A 19,717-nucleotide genomic window follows, 5' to 3' on the forward strand; every position below is an offset into this window, starting at 1 on the left:
TACTGCATGCCTAGTTAATCAAGAGACGAAAAACAAGTTGGTAAAACTAGTGGATTTGGATCTCCTACAATTTCATGTCTAAAGAAGAAGGGACAGGAGAAATTAGGGGTGTCAACCCGGTCCAGTTTCTTAGTTTTTGGTCAAAACCGGGGTACCCGGTTCTTGGTTTTGAGAAACCGGTTTTTACCCATCCGGTAACCGGTATATATATTAAAAAAATATTATTATATATATATGCACCCAGTTCCGGTAACCCGGCAAAAACTGGGTACCCAGTTTTTGGTTTTTCCAAACCGGAACCGGAACCGGGTCCCTGGTTTCCCGGTCTCGATTCCAGTTCTAATTCCCCGGTAATTTTTGACACCCTTAGGAAAAACTATAGGAAGCTGTGGGAACAGGTTTGAGTGGGCTTTCACTCTCTCTTCATAAATAATACCTAAAAGCATATGTCAGTTTTTGGCACAAAATATTCCCCATCTCAAAGGATCCCATTCCCTCAAAAATTAGGTCCTCTGTTTCTATGCAAAATTAGGTCCAAATCAAGGCCCAAAATTGATTACTAGAAGACACAGTTTCTAGTCAACGATTTTGGTAAGTCTTTCTCAACGATTAATCCTTCACATTATTGTGAATACATTTTGTTGTAATAAATCTGATGAGATGCATTACCCTTATGTTTTTCTTGATTTATATGTTTTAAATCTTACAAAAATAGAACAAGAAATTCATTCTTCCACTAAGAACTCTTGCTGCCCCCAAGAAGAACAGATTCTATCACCTGGATTTTTCCTAAGTCCATAGCAAGATTTTACTTAGGTTGCTAATTAAGTGGGTTGTGTTGAAATTCTTGATCGTACCTTTACTTTCTTCAAAATGTTAATCCAATGTTTTCTTAAAATTATCTTCAAGGTATGCAATATAATATTATTAGCTTAAAAAAAAAAAAATTTAAGCCCCTTTTATATATGCTTCCAATACTATATGTTTAATAAAGCGTCTAAATGTAAATGATTTTATATGCATGCTTCTACTTGTACTACAAAAAAACTATCAATTTATGACGTGGCTACAGTAAACGAATTTGTGCTACGTCACTAATTATTGACGTGGCATAAAATGTCACGTCAATAAATATTTTTCTGACGTGGCAAAGTTGGCAGGACAGTAATTAGTGAGCTGGCAATATCCACACGTCAATAAATTCTGACCTGTTAGACATTGCCACGTTAATAAATTTTTTAGGACGTGGTAAAGAATGCCATGTCAATAAATTTATTGACATGTCACTGTTTGGCACATCAATAAATTTTACTGACGTGGCAAATAGTAGCACGTCAGTAAATTTTGATGTCCTAAATAGTGACACGTCAGTAAAAAAAATTTACTGACCCCTACGTTTCTAACCTTCAACACACATCATAAAAGTTTTTTGACGTGTCAGACATCATGACACGTCAGAAAGCGCTAGTCAAGAAAAATTAGTTATTTTGTAGTGTTGCTTTGTTATGATATTTGATGAAATGTAAATGAAAATAAAGAAAGCAAAGAAAAATAAAAAAAACAATTGTGGGAGTGCATGAAATGTTTTAAAATGTTAAACGTACGTACACCATGGCATAATTGTGTTATGGCCGGAGTAAAGATTCTTATGATATGTATGCATGAAAGTTTTACTTTTATACCTTAATGATTTTTTAAGAATGAAAATTGTCTCAAATGTCATTTACCATATGATGTATATATTTATTACATGAGTAATAGACTCACTTTTTATTATTATTATTTTTTTTAACGGGAATCTTTGCAATTTTATTGATAATAAGATTCAGAGCATAACACTCTGAAAAATCATATTCCAAAGCTACGAGGCTACAACGTCATAAATACAATATAGATCTTACAATTAAGTATTATCTATGACGACCTCAACTTCTCACTAACCCATGTACAAGTGCGGTTAAAGCACCTCTTAGGCAGACTAGATTTAAGACATATATAGCTATATTTTTCAACTTTATTTTTTGGCTGTGAGAGAAAATCTCTCACACCAATCTAATCCTCCTCCACCCAACCGTCAAGAGACTTGATGTTGTTGATAAAATGATGGACCGCATAGAGAGATCTTTTGCATGCAAGTTTTGATCTCGGGGGAGCGCTTCAAGAGGACTTTCTTGGATCGTTTCCTTGCCCATTTTCCTCGCAGATCTTATTAATGAGTTATTTCTTCCTACATAAAAAAATAAAATCCCTTTAATTGTCTATATATATATATATATATACAAATATAGGCAACTTTCAAGTTGTTGATCGATCAAATCATCACTTGACGATATTAAGAACCAAATCTATATGTTTCACAATATCACACAACTTCGACTGCTGTACAATGCCCATTAGGCAGCTTCTCTAGCAAATCCACCGTCAGCATGGAAGCCTTGGGCTTTGGCAACCGGCCGGAAAAACCCATCGGCAAGAGTGACGTGGACGTCGTCCTCTCACATGCACCAAGCCATTTTGCTTGCATGTACCTCTGCTTCCTCCATGGCCCCATGTGCATTTTCTTCTCCTTCATGCACTTCTTGGCCGCCGAGCAAAGAATCTTGATCAGGCTACTCAATCTTTCTACTTTTCCGACGAACACCTCGGGAAGTCGCCCGACTAGCTGGTTGTAGTCTTCGCTTGCTCTTGCCATCTCAAACTCTGCCCGGAAGTTCAACTCAACCATTATCCTCACCTCTCCTTTCTTTGAGCTACATTTTTCTATTACGTCCAAAAAGCTGTGCTCCCCTGCACCATATACGTACAAACAAAAGCCCTCACATGTCATGCACATATTATTAAAATAATAATAATAATAATTGATCTGATTTTAAAAAATTAAATTTACTTTTTCTTATCGATTTAAATTTTTAATATATTAATTAAATATTAGAAAAGAAAGTTGGTAAGAAAATGATGGGATCAAGTAATCGATCGATGTCGACACTATTTTTCTATTTACCAGATGGAATATTTGGGGAGCTTCTCCACTTTGACTTGCAAATGGCACTATTGTAACCAGCATTTCGGAGGCGGCTGGAAACTTCTCCCATGAGGCATTTCCGGCAACCGGTTGCCAAGGGTTTGCCACAAGCACAGGCTGTATTTGCAGATCGTATTTCCTTTAGTGCTTCTTTTATGGCACTCCTAATCCTTGTTTCCAGAGAGTTACTCCTGCATAAGCTAGCCTGTAACCAATTCCAATAGACTTAGATCTGTGAGTTTTAATCAAATTCCTTTGATATATATGGTAAATTGAATAATTAATAATTACCTGCAAAAGTTGGTGCTGGTTTTCCCAAAAACTCTTATCCTCCTCCACATTTCCATTATCATCTTTTCCTTTCTGATCTTCATCTTCATCTAGGTCCTCAATTTCCCTACACCCTTCTTCCTCACTGCTGACGCTTTCCGGTAGCCCTTCACCCTCTTCCAAGAACCCGAAAACCATATCGGACAAACTCGCTGCCACCTGCATAGGATTAGGAACTGTACATTCATGAGCATCATCACACGATCGCCATTCCCGGTGGTGGCGGCTACCCGTCGGAGTACTTCTTGCGGTGGACAGACCAACCATGGTGGGTGGTGGTTCACAATTATAGATGGTCACGTAAACTAGAAAGTAATGCACAAAATGTGAGTTGGTGGTGGCATGGGCCATGTGACGCCTAATGTTTCTTTTATATAACAAAGTTTGGATTAAGGTGGGGCCTACGTGGGCCCGTGGGAGACCAATGGGCCACCAACGCACGTGGGTCGGACAGACAGCCAGGATCCACGTCAGTCAGCTTCAATAATTTGGAAGCACCGATCTATCCGGATAAAACTCATTTGGAGGGTTTCTAATAAAACATAAATAATTGGGTAAAGACTTTTTAACCGTCTTAAACTACCACCACAATGATAATTTATCCTTTAAACAATTACGACAATTTATTCTCCAAACTACCAAAATAATGACAATATACCCATAATTTTTTAAAAATGACAAAATTATCCTTACTAAAATAAAAATAAAATACTAAATTTTAATTTTTTTTCAAAATTTTAAAGGTATTTTTGTTTTGTTGAAAATTTTATAAGGATAATTTCGTCATTTTATTAGCATTGAGGGTACATTGTTATTGTTTTGGTAATTTGAGAGATAAATTGTCATTGGAGTGATAATAGAAGAAGTTAAGTTAAATTTACCTTAAATAATTTATTTATTTATTTTATTAACTTTTATTTAATAATAAAATAATGGGAAAAAGCGATTTGCCCTATCCTGATATGATTAAAGGGTGGGGACCACCATCACTGTTGATGGGTGTACTGTGGGGGGGGGGGGGTGATGTGATTGAGGGTTCCACAACAGTCGGACGTGGCTCAATCTGGATCGTTCGTGGCTCAAGGGTTATCCGAATTGAGCGGGTCCTACATGTCCCTCACCTAACGCCAATGATATAATTGTAGCTCATGCTAAATGTGAGATTGGGAGAATGTCGTACAATACGCGGCGTGAAGGCAATGGTTTTCGTTTCTTTTTCACAACAGCAGATTCCTTCGAGGCCTGGAGATTTGTAGCCAAACTTGAGGGTAATTTGGTCATTTCGTATGCTACAATTATTTGGTATAAGCCAATTTCGACACTGTTCGAGTGAGGAATGTGACTTGTCCCTGTAACCTAACAATATATTATATATATATATATATAGGAAAGAGATTTATAAATCAATCTATCATCATTGGTGTAATTTATTAGCTAATTGCTGATCTGAATTTATTTTGATATTATAATGAGCTAATTGTAAATTAGGTAAACCATAAAGATTAATTTTGTATTTTTTCTTTATTTTTTTAAAAAATATTCAATTACTTTTATCTCACTTCTATTATATTGGGTTCAGAGCTACTTTAATGACCGACAAATATTGTCACGTCAAGTCAATAAAATAAGGATTAATTGATATTGTATTACATCAATATGGTATTGCTCTTTTTTTGTTTTTGTTTTTTTTTTTTTTTTTGGGTGTTGTGGTGGGGATTATTTTTGGATAAAAAGGGTTTTATTAGGATAAAGAATCCAGCACAGTAGCTGGTCACCCTTAAGTTCAAGCATATCCAATCTTTATCCCTTTTGTTTTTTTTTTTGATCTATTTGAAAATAATACTTGTACGCATTTGTATCCAAAAGTGTATTATTTGGAGTAATACTATTCAACCATTGGACAAGAATCCAGATGGCCCTCCAGAAATAGACAAGATCAGATATTGTTGACTTGTTTTAGATTTATCATTTATGTTGTGAAAGATGTGAGAGGCAATTAATTACTATTAACTAGAAAATTGGTAATTAAAAGTAGGGTTTTGTATGGTATTGGCTTTAAAAAGTGTTTTCTTTCTTTATAAAATTAAAAATAAAATTATTTAACAAGCAATTCACTTTTTTTTTAAAAAAAAACACTTTTTATACAAACAAGTGTTTACTTTTTATGGTGCAGAAATTAGAACATAGAATTATTATTTATAAAAAGATTTAGAGAGGGGTAGTCGCACGGTCACCTCTAAAAAGACGTGACCTTTTTAAAGTTTGATTTTAATTTTTTGTAAGTAAAAAGCCAATTCTACACATTTGCGTTTTCTCAAAATATGCATGTTTAGTTTTTGTTTCTTTGAAAATACAAAACACTTTTCAAAAAGTTTACTAAATAAGTCTACTAAGTGAAACGCACTAAAAACATTTTTCTCAAATGTGAACCCCACTGAACTCATGCATCTTGAGCTTTTATATACCATATTTTTATCTCATTCCCACAATGCCGACTTTGCATTCTTAATCCACCATTAGATTTTTTTATTTTAAACAATGATTAATTCAAAAATTGATTGGGATTGTCATGTCAGGATTATTTGTTCTAACCCAATGCACACCACCCACTTCTGAACCCTCAACACCAGAGTTTCCAAAATCAACCAAGACGGTAGTTCTGGTGATTTTATTAATGGGTATTTAGTCAAAAAAAAAAAAAAATTATTTAGTATAAATGATTATATTATTTTTTTGTGTTTTAAGTTCAGGTATTTGTTTCCTATTGGAAGGTGCAAAACAATTCATGTTAAGCTTGTTGCTCCTCGTCGTTGTTTGAAGATCATGCACAGAACAAAATTGAGGTTTATTAAATTTTGCTTTGTCAGCAGGTTTATTATTATTATATATTCAATTTAACATGCATTTTACCTTTTCTTACTAATTAATTGGACCATGCATGTGCCTATTAAACCTTTTTTTTTTTTTTTTTTTTTTTTTTTTTTTTTTTTTTTTAAGTAACACCATCAACTCAAACCAATGGCTATTTAAAGCCATCCATGTTAGACTAATTAATTTTCAGGACCATATTTCCAAAGTTTGCTACTTGTCGTTGACAAACACTAAAAACAGACAAAATTAAATCAAGAAGTCCCAACTTAGAAGGAATCAAGGTATTATTAACATATTGCTTAGCATGATCCACATTTTCGATAAAGACTTGTTATATATTGCTTTGATATGCATGGGCAACATGTTCATAATTCAATGAATGAGATCGACATGTCTAGCTTCTAGCTTGTTTGTGATTGTGATAAGGAGCTAAAAATATATTTATAGTATATATAAAAAAGTTCTGCCAAACAAAAAGATGGTTAATTTGTTAAAAAACTTTAAAAGTACTTTTAACTTTTTGTATCGATCATCACAAGTTTAATTAATCACAGGCTGAGTAATTTTTTAACTAAAATAAAGAGTAAATTTACCGACCGAATATAATTAAATGCTCTAAGAACGGGGGATATGGATTTAAGACTTGTGGTTGGTACAAACATGTTAATTATTATTATTTTTGGAACAAATTTCTTCTTCATTGATATAAAACAATCAAACTGGGGCAGATTGCTCCCTCAGTAAAATGTCAAAGATACAATTTGAAATTTCTTCAACCCAAACACGAATTTAAGAAACAAAATAGTCTTTCAGACTATTACATGAGCGTGTTTGCATCCCAAATTGATATGAAGCTCATTTATTAATACTCATATATATCATTTTTCTTGATTAATTGTTTTGATCATTTCTAATGAATGAGCTCCACATTTTTCTTGATGTACATTAGTTTCATAATCATCTATTGATAAAAGATTTGGTATTCATAGCATTTTCTTAATTAAATATAGATTTGACAATATTGGCCCATGGAAGGTTTTACCTACCCTAAAAGATCAGATAAGAAGCAAAATTTTTTTTACAAAAAAAAGAAAAAAAGAAAAAAAGAAGAAGAAGATAACATGATGAAAATGATGATGTTTAGGTGATTAATATTCCTGCACTCGATCTGGAAGTTCTATCTTAATGATTTGATTAGACATATGTTCATTATGCTTTTGTAAATGAATGTGTTCTATCTCTATCTCTGTATTGAATACTGAAATATATATACATGATTATCTTTGTTCTATATTCTAATGATTGTGCCTTCAAATATATATTATTATTATTTTCTAATTTTCAAATATATATTAAATTCAGCATTATTATGTCCTACTGGTTTTGTTATAAAACGGTGGTAGTACCATATGAAACGACCCAGAAGGTCATGGCTGTTTATGGACTAGAAGTCAATCATTAAGTGCTAACATTTGATGATTGAACATTGAAATCATTTATTTTCAAAACTAAAGTTGGTATATATATATATATATATATATATATATATATATATAATGATGAATTAAATTATTTAGTTAATATTTTAAAATCTTCATCACACGTGAATTGAATATTTTAATTGAAAAATGGAAAATAAACCGTAAAGAGACAAGATTATCTAAAACTATCACTTATTTTTAAAACTCAAGTTAATAAAAAAATAATGAATTTAATTATATTTTATTTTATCAACCATGCATGTGTCACACGAAGCAACAAAGTGCTTCCAATTAATTTAGCATGGGAAATGTGGTAATCAAGGGATTAAAAATGCCACCTGGTATCGGAAGAGGGGATCTTAATTGGTGGAATCATCAATATCACCATCATTGCTTCATTGGCTTAATTTGTCATGATAAGGTTTGTGTGGCGTATGAAAACCTATTAATTTAGAAAAAAAAAGAAGAAAAAAGTATGGACCAAAATAAAGAGAATATTCAGTTAATTATATTTGATAATGTGAAGCATAATATTAGCATTTTTAGAGTAAAGTCTACATACATCTCAAACTACAACTCAATTGATAATATCTCTCTCAAACTTTCAATTGTGACAATGTCCTATTTCAAACTACTAAAAGTTGTCCATGTTTCCCTCAATGACAAAATTACCCTTAGTAAAATAAAAATTTTCTTTAATTTTTTTTTAAAAATTATTATTTTTAAATTAATTTTTTTCCTTTTTTTTTTTTTTTTATAAATATTTTTTAATTTATAAAGAGTACTTTTGTCTTATTGAGAAATCTATAGGGACATTTTTTTTCTTATTGCTAGTCATGTGAGAGACATTGACAATGTTTTGGCAATTTGGAAAAGATGTTGTCACAATTGAAAGTTTGAGGAACATTGTTTATTGAGTGGTAGTTTGATGAGGGTATGCACGTAAACACATTTTTATTATGGGGAGTGCTAGAGAGCCAAACAAATAAACCCACAAAATTTTTAAAACTGATGTGGCAGACTGTGAGTGGGAAACAAGGGAGAGAGAATTGCATTTTTTTTTTTTTTTAATTGAAAAACCCTTGCCACATCAATTTGAATTTTTTTTTAGGTTTATTTGTTTGACTCCCTAACACTTCTCTTTTATTATTGAGAATTGTGATAGAATATTCTAAGGCATATTACGAGAATTTCCTTTTAGAATTGTAATTAATGAATATTCTCATAATATACTCATGCATATTATGAGAATAATTTTTTTCTTCGAGAATTTTAAAAGAATATTCACTTTTTAAAATACCAAAAAAAAAAAAAAAATCAAGAGAAATGATACTTTGCATTATGGCATCAATCTCGTGTATATCTTTGTTAAGTTGACATATTTCATCCACCCTTAATTGAGAAAAAAAAAAAAAAAAAAAATCAATGGTGGATGTATAGATCATGCCAACCAAGCTGTGATATACACAAAATGAATGCCAAAATGTAAAGAAGCAAATTTTTTTTTTCTTTCTTTTTGTTTTCAATCGCGATTCAGCTATAAATAGTCCAAGTTATTATAAAGTTTCACATATAAAAAAACACAAGCTTCTTTTAACAAATCTCTTAACCCGTTTTTCTTTTTCTTTTTTCTTTTTTTTTTTCTACACTTTTTTTTGGATCTTATTTTTGAACTTTTTGACTTTTCATCTTCCTCCGATGGCCAAATTGAATATAATTCTAGCTTCTGTAAACCAAAAGTAATGCTAGAAGGATTAGAGTTTTCTTTGTGTCCTCTAAAATGTAACTTGACTTTTTAAAATTACTATTGAATTTGAAATGATCATTATTAGATTTTGATCGATCTATTGGTGATTTTAAAAGCCATGTCACAATTAAGAGGACACTAAGAGAACTTGAGAAATGATTGATGTCAATAATTTGTCTATATTTTTTTTCATATTCTCTTACAAATTCAAGATACCAACCATTAGATTTGTGAGGTCCACCATTGACTTATGTGGGGTCTACATAAGTCCACAAATCTAATGGTAGATGATATAAAATATATATATATATATATATATATATGTGCAAAATATTGATCCCAATAATTTCTCAAGAGAACTTTAATCCTCCCTCTATCATTACTTGTAAGCCAAAAGTAGGTGTGTTGGAAGGAGAGAAATGGATATATATTGTAATGAGATAAAATCTGCCACTTGTAGTACTATATTATTAGATTTGGATTGTAATAGCATTTCATCTGAATTTACATCTCTTAAGCACCTAGCGACAACTCCCATTATGTTGAAAGTTCTAGGCAACGTTAATGGATTGTTATCAATTATCAATATTGCTATTTCCGTTTTTGGGTTGGATAGCAACCATTGATTAGAAATGAGATTTTTTGTTTTTTGTTTTTGTTTTTGTTTTTTTTTTTATGTTTTTATTCAAATGAGAAAGAGAATTACGAGGGAGGGCATTTTCCATTCTTGATCCGAATGAAAAGAAAGGAGAATTGAAAACGTAAATGGTGTTGGTAAGAATGCATAAAGGAGTAAAAAGCCAAATCCGAACATCAAAGGATGCTGAGTGATTGCCATTTATGCTTTATCATTAAAAGGCTCGTCAATCTCTCAATTATGTTCTGGTTTGATCGAATGGTGCTGGTCGTGATGGACTCACATGTGAGAAAGATTGTTGAGCAAGTCACAGTCGATCTGCATGATTTCATCTGAACTAATCAGATTATCTCTAAAGCACCCAGAAGAGACAACTCCCACTGATATTACGCAACGTTAATGGATTGTTATATTCTCGGACAGAATTTTCAGAAATTTCTACAACCTAAATTATAAAGCACAGAGTGTTTTTCCAAAGCAGGAAATTCCTTCAGATGTATGTTGACTGGTCATATCTCTGACTTCTAATTACGTAGGCTGCTCTAATATGTAATGAAAACAATTTGGTCATATCTCTGCTTTGGGCGTGGAACAAAAACAATGTACAGAATACAAGTGATTTATGAGCTACAACATCTAAGGAATAGCTTGACAGAAAGCAATCAATTTGTTATATGGAAGTAATCAATCTGTTGTGGGAAGGTATGTGTAATGAAAGCAATCAATCATCAACTGTTATGGAAGGTTTTCTGCAGAGAAGAAATCAATCTACAATGGAAAGTTTACAGCCGAGAAAGGAAACCAGCTAGATAGGGTGAATCATACAGGGAAAAAAATTCCCAAGAACGAGGATCAAGCGAGCCCAAAAACAATCTTTCAGTTTGTTTAAAATTCTTGCTGCATTCAATCTTTTGCTGTAATTGAAAAACATATGCTTCTTGCGGATCAACATATATCAAATAAGTATTTGCTCATTATTTGAGCTCATTGGAGAATGTAGCAATCTTAGGAAAGTCATCCTTACATACACAAAGAGGAGACGGGACAATATCATTACCAACATTATCAAACTATAAAGCAGACATGAGGGGTGGGATGCCAAAGTCCTTCATAGGGACATTAAGGCCAGCAATGTGTTACTTGGCAAGGATATGAATGGAAGGTTAGGGGATTTTGGATTAGCCCGAATGCACGACCATAGACAAGTTCTTAACACGGCTAGGGTGGTTGGTACCGTCAGATATTTGGCACCAAAAGTGATTAATTAGGAGCGGGCGGCCATCGGCTCAAACGGATGTGTTCGGATTTGGAGTAATGATTTTAGAAGTCATGTGTGGGAGGAGGCCTATAAAGGAAGGGAAGCTACCTTTGGTAGATCGGGCATGGCAATTGATGCTACAAGGGCAATTATTGAATGCTCTTGATGAGAGATTGAAGGCTTGAGGTGAGTTGGTGAGGAAGAAGTGGGCAGGGTTCTTCACTTGGGCATGTTGTATTGTAGAGAAGACATTTCGTTCTTAGGTATTCATGTACACAATGTTCTAGTTCAGTTAAATTTCAATATATATATATAAAACACCCACATCCAAACCCTTGAACAAACCATAACCACCTACAAATATTTTCAAATCGTATATTTGGCTGGATTTATATTTACGGTCCCGGGACATTAGATGAATTGTAGCTGAGATTGAATCAAGACATGGAAAGGTACTACCTAGGAGATAACTCTTCAGTAATTGAAGCCACATAATTAGTTCCCCCACAATTGTTGTCCAGTTGCAGTGATTTGCTTGACCCAACATTGCTCTGCATAAAGCTTGCAGGTTGTGTAGGTAGAGGGAGCGCGACAGAATTGCTATTAAGCATGAGAAGAACTGACGTCATGTTTGGTCTGTCGGCTACATTTTGTTGAACACATAGCAGACCTATGTGAATACATCTCATCATTTCGATTTTTGGACCGCCCTTCATTAACGTGGGATCTATGAGATTCGAAGCTGTCCCATCCCTCCAATTTTTCCATGCTTGCAAAATTATATCAATGAGCCATATAAATGTTAAACACAGGGCTGTATAACTAGTTTTCAACTTCCTTTTTAATAAATGTTAGGAATGTATCAATTGATATACATACATAGCTGAGAAGGTATTCCGCATTCTGTGTCTTGAAAATTAGCAATTTTCTAACGGCTTACAATCTCCAGAATTAGGACAACAAAACTGAAGACATATGATTTTGTTGAGAATTGTCCAAACATTACATATTCCGGAGCCATATATCCATTGCATATCAATATCAATAAACTTTGCTTTAGTTTGAATGGTAACAGAGTCGCTAATGACTATGAAATTTCAATCTTTTCTACTGCTATCCTGGCATGTTAATCTGATGTAATTTACCAATTACACAAGCATGGCATAGATGTAGTCATTATCAATAACTTGTTTTGATACGTACTAGGTCCCCACAATTCTATTTGTACTGCCTTCAGTTTGATCCAATGCAAATAATCTTGCCATGCCAAAATCTGAAATTTTAGCATTCATTTTTGCATCTAATAGAATGTTGCCAGTTTTGAGGTCACGATGAATAATCCTAAGCCGGGAGTCCTCGTGAAGGTACAAAAGCCATCGAGCAATGCCACCTATAATTTTATACCGTCTTCCCCAATCTAAGTTTGCACGCTTCATGGGATCTGCATATTCATGAAATCATATTTTTCAAACAAATATTTCAAAATTGGTTGTTTTATGGTGCCCAAATGAAAGTTCTTTGATGATAATGTAGGAGTAGAAATTGAGAGATACCAAATATATAGTGATCAAGGCTTGTGTTAGGCACGAACTCATAGAGAAGAAGTTTTTCATTTCCTTCCAAGCAAAATCCAAGGAGCTTAACCAAATTCCGGTGTTGGAGCTTAGCTACCAGTAGGACCTCATTCTTAAATTCCACATCTCCCTGTCCATAATTTGTTGATAGTCTTTTCACAGCTATTTCTTGTCCGTTTGAAAGCCTACCCTGTTTATATGAAAATAAGCAATAAATAAAACAATTCAAGCCAACTTCAAAGAATGAAATATATTGGTTTGGTTTGATACATTTTGACAAGTAACTAACGATCCTTTTTTATTTTTTAGCATGACGTTTTCTTACCCTGTAAACTATCCCAAATCCACCTTTTTCTAAGATTATTCGTGTTAGAAAAGTTGTTAGTGGCGGCTCTAATCTGAAATTGAATTGCAAAGATTCAACACTTATTATTTCATCCACAGCAGCTGCAGAGAAGATCGATATACAAGTTAATACGTATTGAAATGGTTAAATATAATTAGTTGGCTTAATTGTTTCCCCTGGCCTTAATTAATCGACCTTCTTGTCTTTTCCTCCTGCCAAAGGATATATAATACCAGAAACGCAAGAGGGCCGCAACTACTGCAACTGATGATAGGGTAATGATTACGATATTTCTTGTTTTATTTCCTCCCTTTCCTCCTGTTTCATCATACAAGACAACTCATGTAAGTTTGCTTATCATATATCATATATATATATATATAAAAGCCGAGTTTTGATGTAGGGAATGCTTAGAATTGCGACACGTGTCCTCCTAACTCTATTTCCCACGTCTCTCTCTCTCTCTCTCCCTCTATCTCAACTTAAATGTCTTAAACTTTTTTGAGAAAAATGTCTTCAACTAATTCAATGGTTTAAGACATTTAATTAATTGTGCTAACTCTCACTCTTCCATAATTTGTGTTTCAACAGTTTTTGTCTCTCTCTCTCTCTCTCTCTCTCTCTCTCTCTCTCTCCCTCTATCTCCTCTTAAATGTCTTAAACTAATTCTATGGTTTAAGATAATTAATTGTGCTAACTCTCACTCTCCCATAATTTGTGTTTCAATCGTTTTTTATTTTTATTTTTAAATTAATTGTGTTAACTCTCTCCCATAATTTGTGTTTTAACCGTTTTTTCTCTCTCTCTCTCTCTCTCCCTCTCCCTCTATCTCCATTTAATTGTCTTAAATCTTTTTCCCATAATTTGTGTTTCAATCGTTTTTTTTTTTTAAAATTAATCCTGCTAACTCTCTCCCATAATTTGTATTTCAACCGTTTTTTGTCTCTCTCTCTCTCTTTCTCTCTCTCTCTCTCTCTCTCTCTCTCCCTCTATCTCTACTTAATTGTCTTAAATCTCTCTCTTTCTCCCTCTATCTCAATTTAAATGTCTTAAACTAATTCTATGGTTTAAGACAATTAATTGTGCTAACTTTCACTCTCCCATAATTTGTGTTTCAATCGTTTTTTTTTTTTTAAAAAAAAATTAATTGTGCTAACTCTCTCCCATAATTTGTGTTTCAACCGTTTTTTGTCTCTCTCTCTCTCTCTCCCTTTATCTCCACTTAATTGTCTTAAATCTCTCTCCCATAATTTGTGTTTCAATAGTTTTTTTTTTTTTTAATTAATTGTGCTAACTCTCTCCCATAATTTGTGTTTCAATCGTTTTTTTGTCTCTCTCTCTCTCTCTCTCTCTCTCTCTCTCTATCCCCACTTAATTGTCTTAAATCTCTCTCCCATAATTTTATATCTGAATTCCTTTTTTTTTTTAATTAATTGTGATAATTCTCACTCTCCCATAATCTCTCTCTCTCTCTCATAATTTATGTTTCAACCATTTTTTTTAATATAATTTTATATTTGAACCTTTTCTTCTCTCTCTAAACTAATTATATGGTTTAAGTGTCTTAACTATTTCTCTCTCCCATAATTTTGTCTCTCTCTCTCTCTCTCCCATAATTTTCTCCACTTAAATGTCTTAAATCTCTTTCTCTCTCTCTCTCTCCCATAATTTATGTTTGAACCAATTTTTTGATTTTTTATTTATAATGCATTGAGTTGTCTTAATAAAGAATACAAAAGGTTTTCAAATTCTCTATTTCTCTCTCTTTATTTAATTTTCTTTTTATCTTCTCTTGCTTTATGTTTATATCTTAATGTGAGATATATTATTATATATATATATATATATATATATATATATATATATATATATATTCATCATCATCATAATGCATTGAATTGTCTTAATGAAGAAAACAAAAAGTTTTCAAATTCTCTATTTCTCTCTCTTTATTTAATTTTCTTTTTATCTTCTCTTCCTTTATGTTTATATCTCAATATGAGACAATTAAAATATATGAGTTTTATTTTTAATATATTTAATTGTCTTAATGAAGAAAACAAAAGGTTCCCAAATTCTTTCTTTCTCTATCTGTTTATTTTTCTTTTTCTCTTCTCTTGCTTTCTATTTATATCTCAATGTTCCTCTGTCAATTTCACACTCAAATCAGGAAAAATACAAGACTACAAGAGAGAGGTAAAGAGAGTTTCTAATCGTTGTTTCTCAATGATTTCTTTTCTTTATTTTATTTTTCTACAAGAATAGTTCTTTTAAATTTTCCAATCGTTGTTTCTCAATGAAAAATTATACTATTCTCAATGAAGAGTAGAATAGTTATTTTCAATTATATTAGTATTTTCATTTTATTCGTTTTTTTTTTTATCTTTATTTTCGGTGCTTATGTTCTTCCATTTTTGTTTTTGTCCCTTATATTTTTTTCTAATTTTTTTTTCTTCTCTTACTTTCTATTTATATCTCAATGTTCCTTTGTGAATTTTACAATCAATTTAGAAAAAGACAAGAGAGAGAGAGAGAGAGAGAGAGAAAGAGATTTGCATTGCTGCTTCTCAATGAAAAATTATACTATAGTTATTTTTTTTTATATATATTTTTTTTCTAGAACAGTTCTTTTCAATTTTTCAATCGTTGTTTCTGAATGAAAAATTATACTACAGTTTTTTTTAATCTAGAATAGTTATTTTCAATTAGTATTTTTTTTTTCCTTTTTTTTTTTTATCTTTATTTCCGGTGCTTATGTTCTTCCCTTTTTTTTTTGTCCCTTATTTTTTTCTTCTAATTTATATATTATTTTTGATTCAAATGATTACTTTTCTTTGGTAAATTTTACATTGAACTCAAGAAATAATAATGAGAGAGAGTTTCTTATCGTTATTTTTTGTTGATAATTTTTTAGTTTGTACATGTTGTTGTTCATTGAGTGATTTAATTTTTTTTATCTGTTTACATGCTTAATTAATGGATGACATTGGTTTTTAAGGTTTCATTGGAATCGAGAAACGTATACAGTAGAAAAAGACAATTCTTTCAATTATATTAAAATTTTATTTTTAGTTTTTTATTTTATCTTTATTTAATGTATTTATGTTCTTCCATTGTTATCCCTTAAATTTTCTACTAATTTATATATTATTTATTCAAATTGAATATTTTTCTTTTGTAAATTTCACATTGAATTAGGAAATGATAGTGAAAGAGTTTCCTATCATTATTTTTGGTACGGTGTAGGATGCTTTTTTAGATTATGTCAATGTTCATTGTGTAGATTTTTTCGTCTTTGTTTTCCTATATGTCTTAAAATTAGTTTCATTTACTTTATATATGTGAAGGATGGCTGTTAAAAAAAAAAAAAATTGGTTATGTTCTTCCATTTTTTTCCCTTAAATTTTATACTAATTTATATATTATTTTTTCAAATTGATTAGTTTTCTTTTGTAAATTTCACGTTGAATTAAGGGAAATGATAGTGAAAAAATTTCCTATCATTATTTTTGGTACGATGTATAATTAGATTATGTCAATATTCATGCCAATGTTTTTTATCTCTTTCCTTTTTAAAAAGAAAAATTAAACTACCAACATTTTTTTATTTACAAAATTAGTAAATATAACTGTAATCAAATATCAATATGCTCATATATTTTAGAACACTTCTTTTTTTTTGTTAGTGTAATAGAAAAATTTCTCAAAAAAATTGTTTATGAGGAGAAAGTTCAACTCCTGAAAGACAAAAGTTTACCATAATGGATTGTGTAGTGGAGGAGAAGTGGTGTCATTGTTGGAATATAATGATTAATCAATCATTTTGTATAATTGATTAATCTATGTTTTTATTTTGAATTTTTTTTCCTGTATATTTCATTTTAAACTACATATATGGGAACAAATATTTAATATGTTTCAGTTTATAAGAACTAAAATTTATGAATTTTTAAATTTATTAGATATGTATTGAGTAAAACTATGGTTTAAAAGGATCTTATGAACATTTGTCATTTTTAGTAGCTAATTAGTTAATTAAGATAAGAAAATAAAAATTGTTGTTGATAATCTTTTAAAGAATTTTTGAGTAAATTACAAAATAAAAAAAAAACCCGGCGCATAGCACGGGCTCTAAGCTAGTATTTTCTTAAAACAAAGACACACCAATAAATATAGGAATATATATAGCCTGCACAACCTGTGACAATCAAGACAAATCCAAAAGCACTTCTTTTGATGATGGATTCATCAGTATTTCATGAAGGTTCCAATACCACTAAATTTTCCAGATAAATGCAAGTTCTAAATCAAACAGAAGGGAGAACTTCTACTACATTCAAGTTTGCCATTATCCTTGGTTGTCTCTATTGTGAGTGTGTTTGTGAGTGTTGTGTCTCACATTGAGAAAATATAAAAGAAAAGAGTGCTTAATATACCTAAGTAGACCTTATCCCATTAGCTTAAACTTTTGGATTAGAGTTGTGTTCAACTATGCATATTAATGTATTCTTAGCAAAAACTCCATAACCATCTCTAAATCCTCTATTTATTTTTTCAATCAGCCCCTATCAACTGATTTTCTTAGATCTACAACGTTTTTCATCAAAAAATTTGATTGTCTAATACCAATACTTCATGATCAAAAGGTATTAAGATAATTGTTTCTTCTATAAACTCAAAGACTGGTCATCTACAAATTGGCCTGCCTACTTCCACATTTTTATAGGTCCAAATTATGCAGAGGCAGGAAAAGTTGATCTAGTCTTACCATTGTCGGGCAGTGGCTGTGGCTGAGGCAGCAGTAGCGGTGGCGGTGGCGGAGATGGTAACTGAAAGAATGGGTAGTTCTCATACCTTATAATACAACTTGGGGCAATAACACGCCACCCTGTCTTCGCTTCGCAACACATATTGGCTCTAGTCATCGACCGTTCCAAACAATTACTGCAGGAAGTAGCATTGATATCTCTAGTGCACTGTACCAAACCATATCTAACCTCAGACCCATTGTCCCCATAACGGGTACCTGCCTTGTACAACATATCTGTTCCGACAGCATCTTCTACTAGCCCGTTCAAAAGAGCTCGTGCTCCAAAATTAGGTCCCTCACTTGAAATTCTATTCTGGGAATTCCGCACAACCACCCATGGCGATGTCTCCAACACTCCAAAGAAATTGGTATTGGAGTACCTTAACGTGCATTCTTCGAACCAGATGATGGCAGTTCTGTTTGATGGACACCGAGTTGTGATATTTTGACCCGTAGAGCTGACACAGCTCCGGCAGGTAGTCAAATGTCACCGTGGAAAGCTCAAAACTACTCCGGTAGCGAATTGCCTTGATGTTTCCTGTTTGTCGAAGTCGTCCACTCACGTCTGGATCATCCGAATATTATATTTCCAAGATTTCTCTGGATCCTCTCATTATCACACGTTTCTCAAGTCGAGTAGTCTATAAAAATAGCATAATTTTTGGTCCAAATAATCATTGCTAAACTGATCGCAAATTATCGATTAACAGAGGAACTGACCTAGAAGGTTCGGAGCATCAACATGAAGGAACCTAGAATTTAAGAATAGACAAGGTTTTGTTAGTGGGTTTAAGTTAGGCAGGAATTTAGTTAAGCTTTTAGGTATCTACTTGGAAAGTGATGAGAGGCTTCTCATCTATGACCTTCATAGTTACTGTTCTGCTTAATTAAATGTTGGACTGTAAATATAATATTTCGTTCTAGGCTGCATATCTAGTCGAACGGAACATGATTTTCGACATCAATCATTTTGTTTGGATTAAATTTTACAATATTTAACGTGTAAATGCAATCATTCTTATCCGGTCATTTAATTTAATGTGCATTGTTTGAAGGCTTCTTTGTAGTATTGATCATAATGCCAAAAATTAATTAATAACATTTTATTAGAATTCGGCATGGTGATATTGTTTTCACACCAATTCAATCTCAGACAAATACCAATAAAATTGTTTGGACTAATTAGAAATATCCCAAGAGGTTATAGCTAGCTAATAAGATTGCATGCTTAATTTGTATTATCAATTATTTCACGTGATGCTTTTTATTGTAGACTAAGTTGAAAGAAATTAATTGGATTAAAAGACCCGCTGGAAAGTAAATAGTCCAAATTATTATAAAGTTTCACACATAAAAAACACAACCTTCTTTTCAAAATTCTCTTAATCTTTTATTTTTTCTACACTTTTTTTTGGATCTTATTTTTGAACTTTTTGACTCTTCATCTTCCTTCGACGACCAAATTGAATATAATTCTAGCTTCCATAAACCAAAAGTAATGTTAGGAGGATTAGAGTTTTCTTTGTATCCTCTCAAATGTAACTTGGTTTTTTTAAAATCACCATTGAATTTAAAATGATTATTATTAGTTTTTGATCTATTGGTGATTTTAAAAGCTATGTCACAATTAAGAGGACACTA

General features: G+C 32.0%; 1 protein-coding gene and 1 pseudogene across 1 annotated transcript; both read right to left on the reverse strand.

Annotated features, from left to right (window-relative positions):
* Positions 1-1,798: 1,798 nt before the first annotated feature.
* LOC132172250 (uncharacterized) lies at positions 1,799-3,681 on the reverse strand. Its single transcript, XM_059583720.2, has 3 exons — positions 3,314-3,681; positions 3,002-3,227; positions 1,799-2,787 (listed from the first exon to the last, which is right to left on the reverse strand). The coding sequence occupies exons 1-3, from the start codon at positions 3,617-3,619 to the stop codon at positions 2,363-2,365; spliced, it is 957 nt and encodes a 318-aa protein (XP_059439703.2). The 5' UTR covers positions 3,620-3,681; the 3' UTR covers positions 1,799-2,362.
* Positions 3,682-11,801: 8,120 nt separating this feature from the next.
* LOC148589858 (cysteine-rich receptor-like protein kinase 10) lies at positions 11,802-18,551 on the reverse strand (annotated as a pseudogene).
* Between the last annotated feature and the right edge of the window lie 1,166 nt (positions 18,552-19,717).

The sequence above is a fragment of the Corylus avellana genome, chromosome 1 (genome assembly GCF_965113065.1).
Source record: "Corylus avellana chromosome 1, dhCorAvel1.hap1.2, whole genome shotgun sequence".
In the NCBI taxonomy this organism is placed as follows: domain Eukaryota; kingdom Viridiplantae; phylum Streptophyta; class Magnoliopsida; order Fagales; family Betulaceae; genus Corylus; species Corylus avellana.

What these genes read in the sequence shown, in the direction of transcription:
- LOC132172250 (XM_059583720.2), bottom strand. Translation starts at nt 3,619, where the DNA reads ATGGTTGGTCTGTCCACCGCAAGAAGTACTCCGACGGGTAGCCGCCAC. An exon ending in ACCAGCACCAACTTTTGCAG is followed by an intron (nt 3,228 to 3,313) that starts GTAATTATTAAT and finishes AATTGGTTACAG; the next exon opens with GCTAGCTTATGCAGGAGTAA. An exon ending in CTCCCCAAATATTCCATCTG is followed by an intron (nt 2,788 to 3,001) that starts GTAAATAGAAAA and finishes TATATGGTGCAG; the next exon opens with GGGAGCACAGCTTTTTGGAC.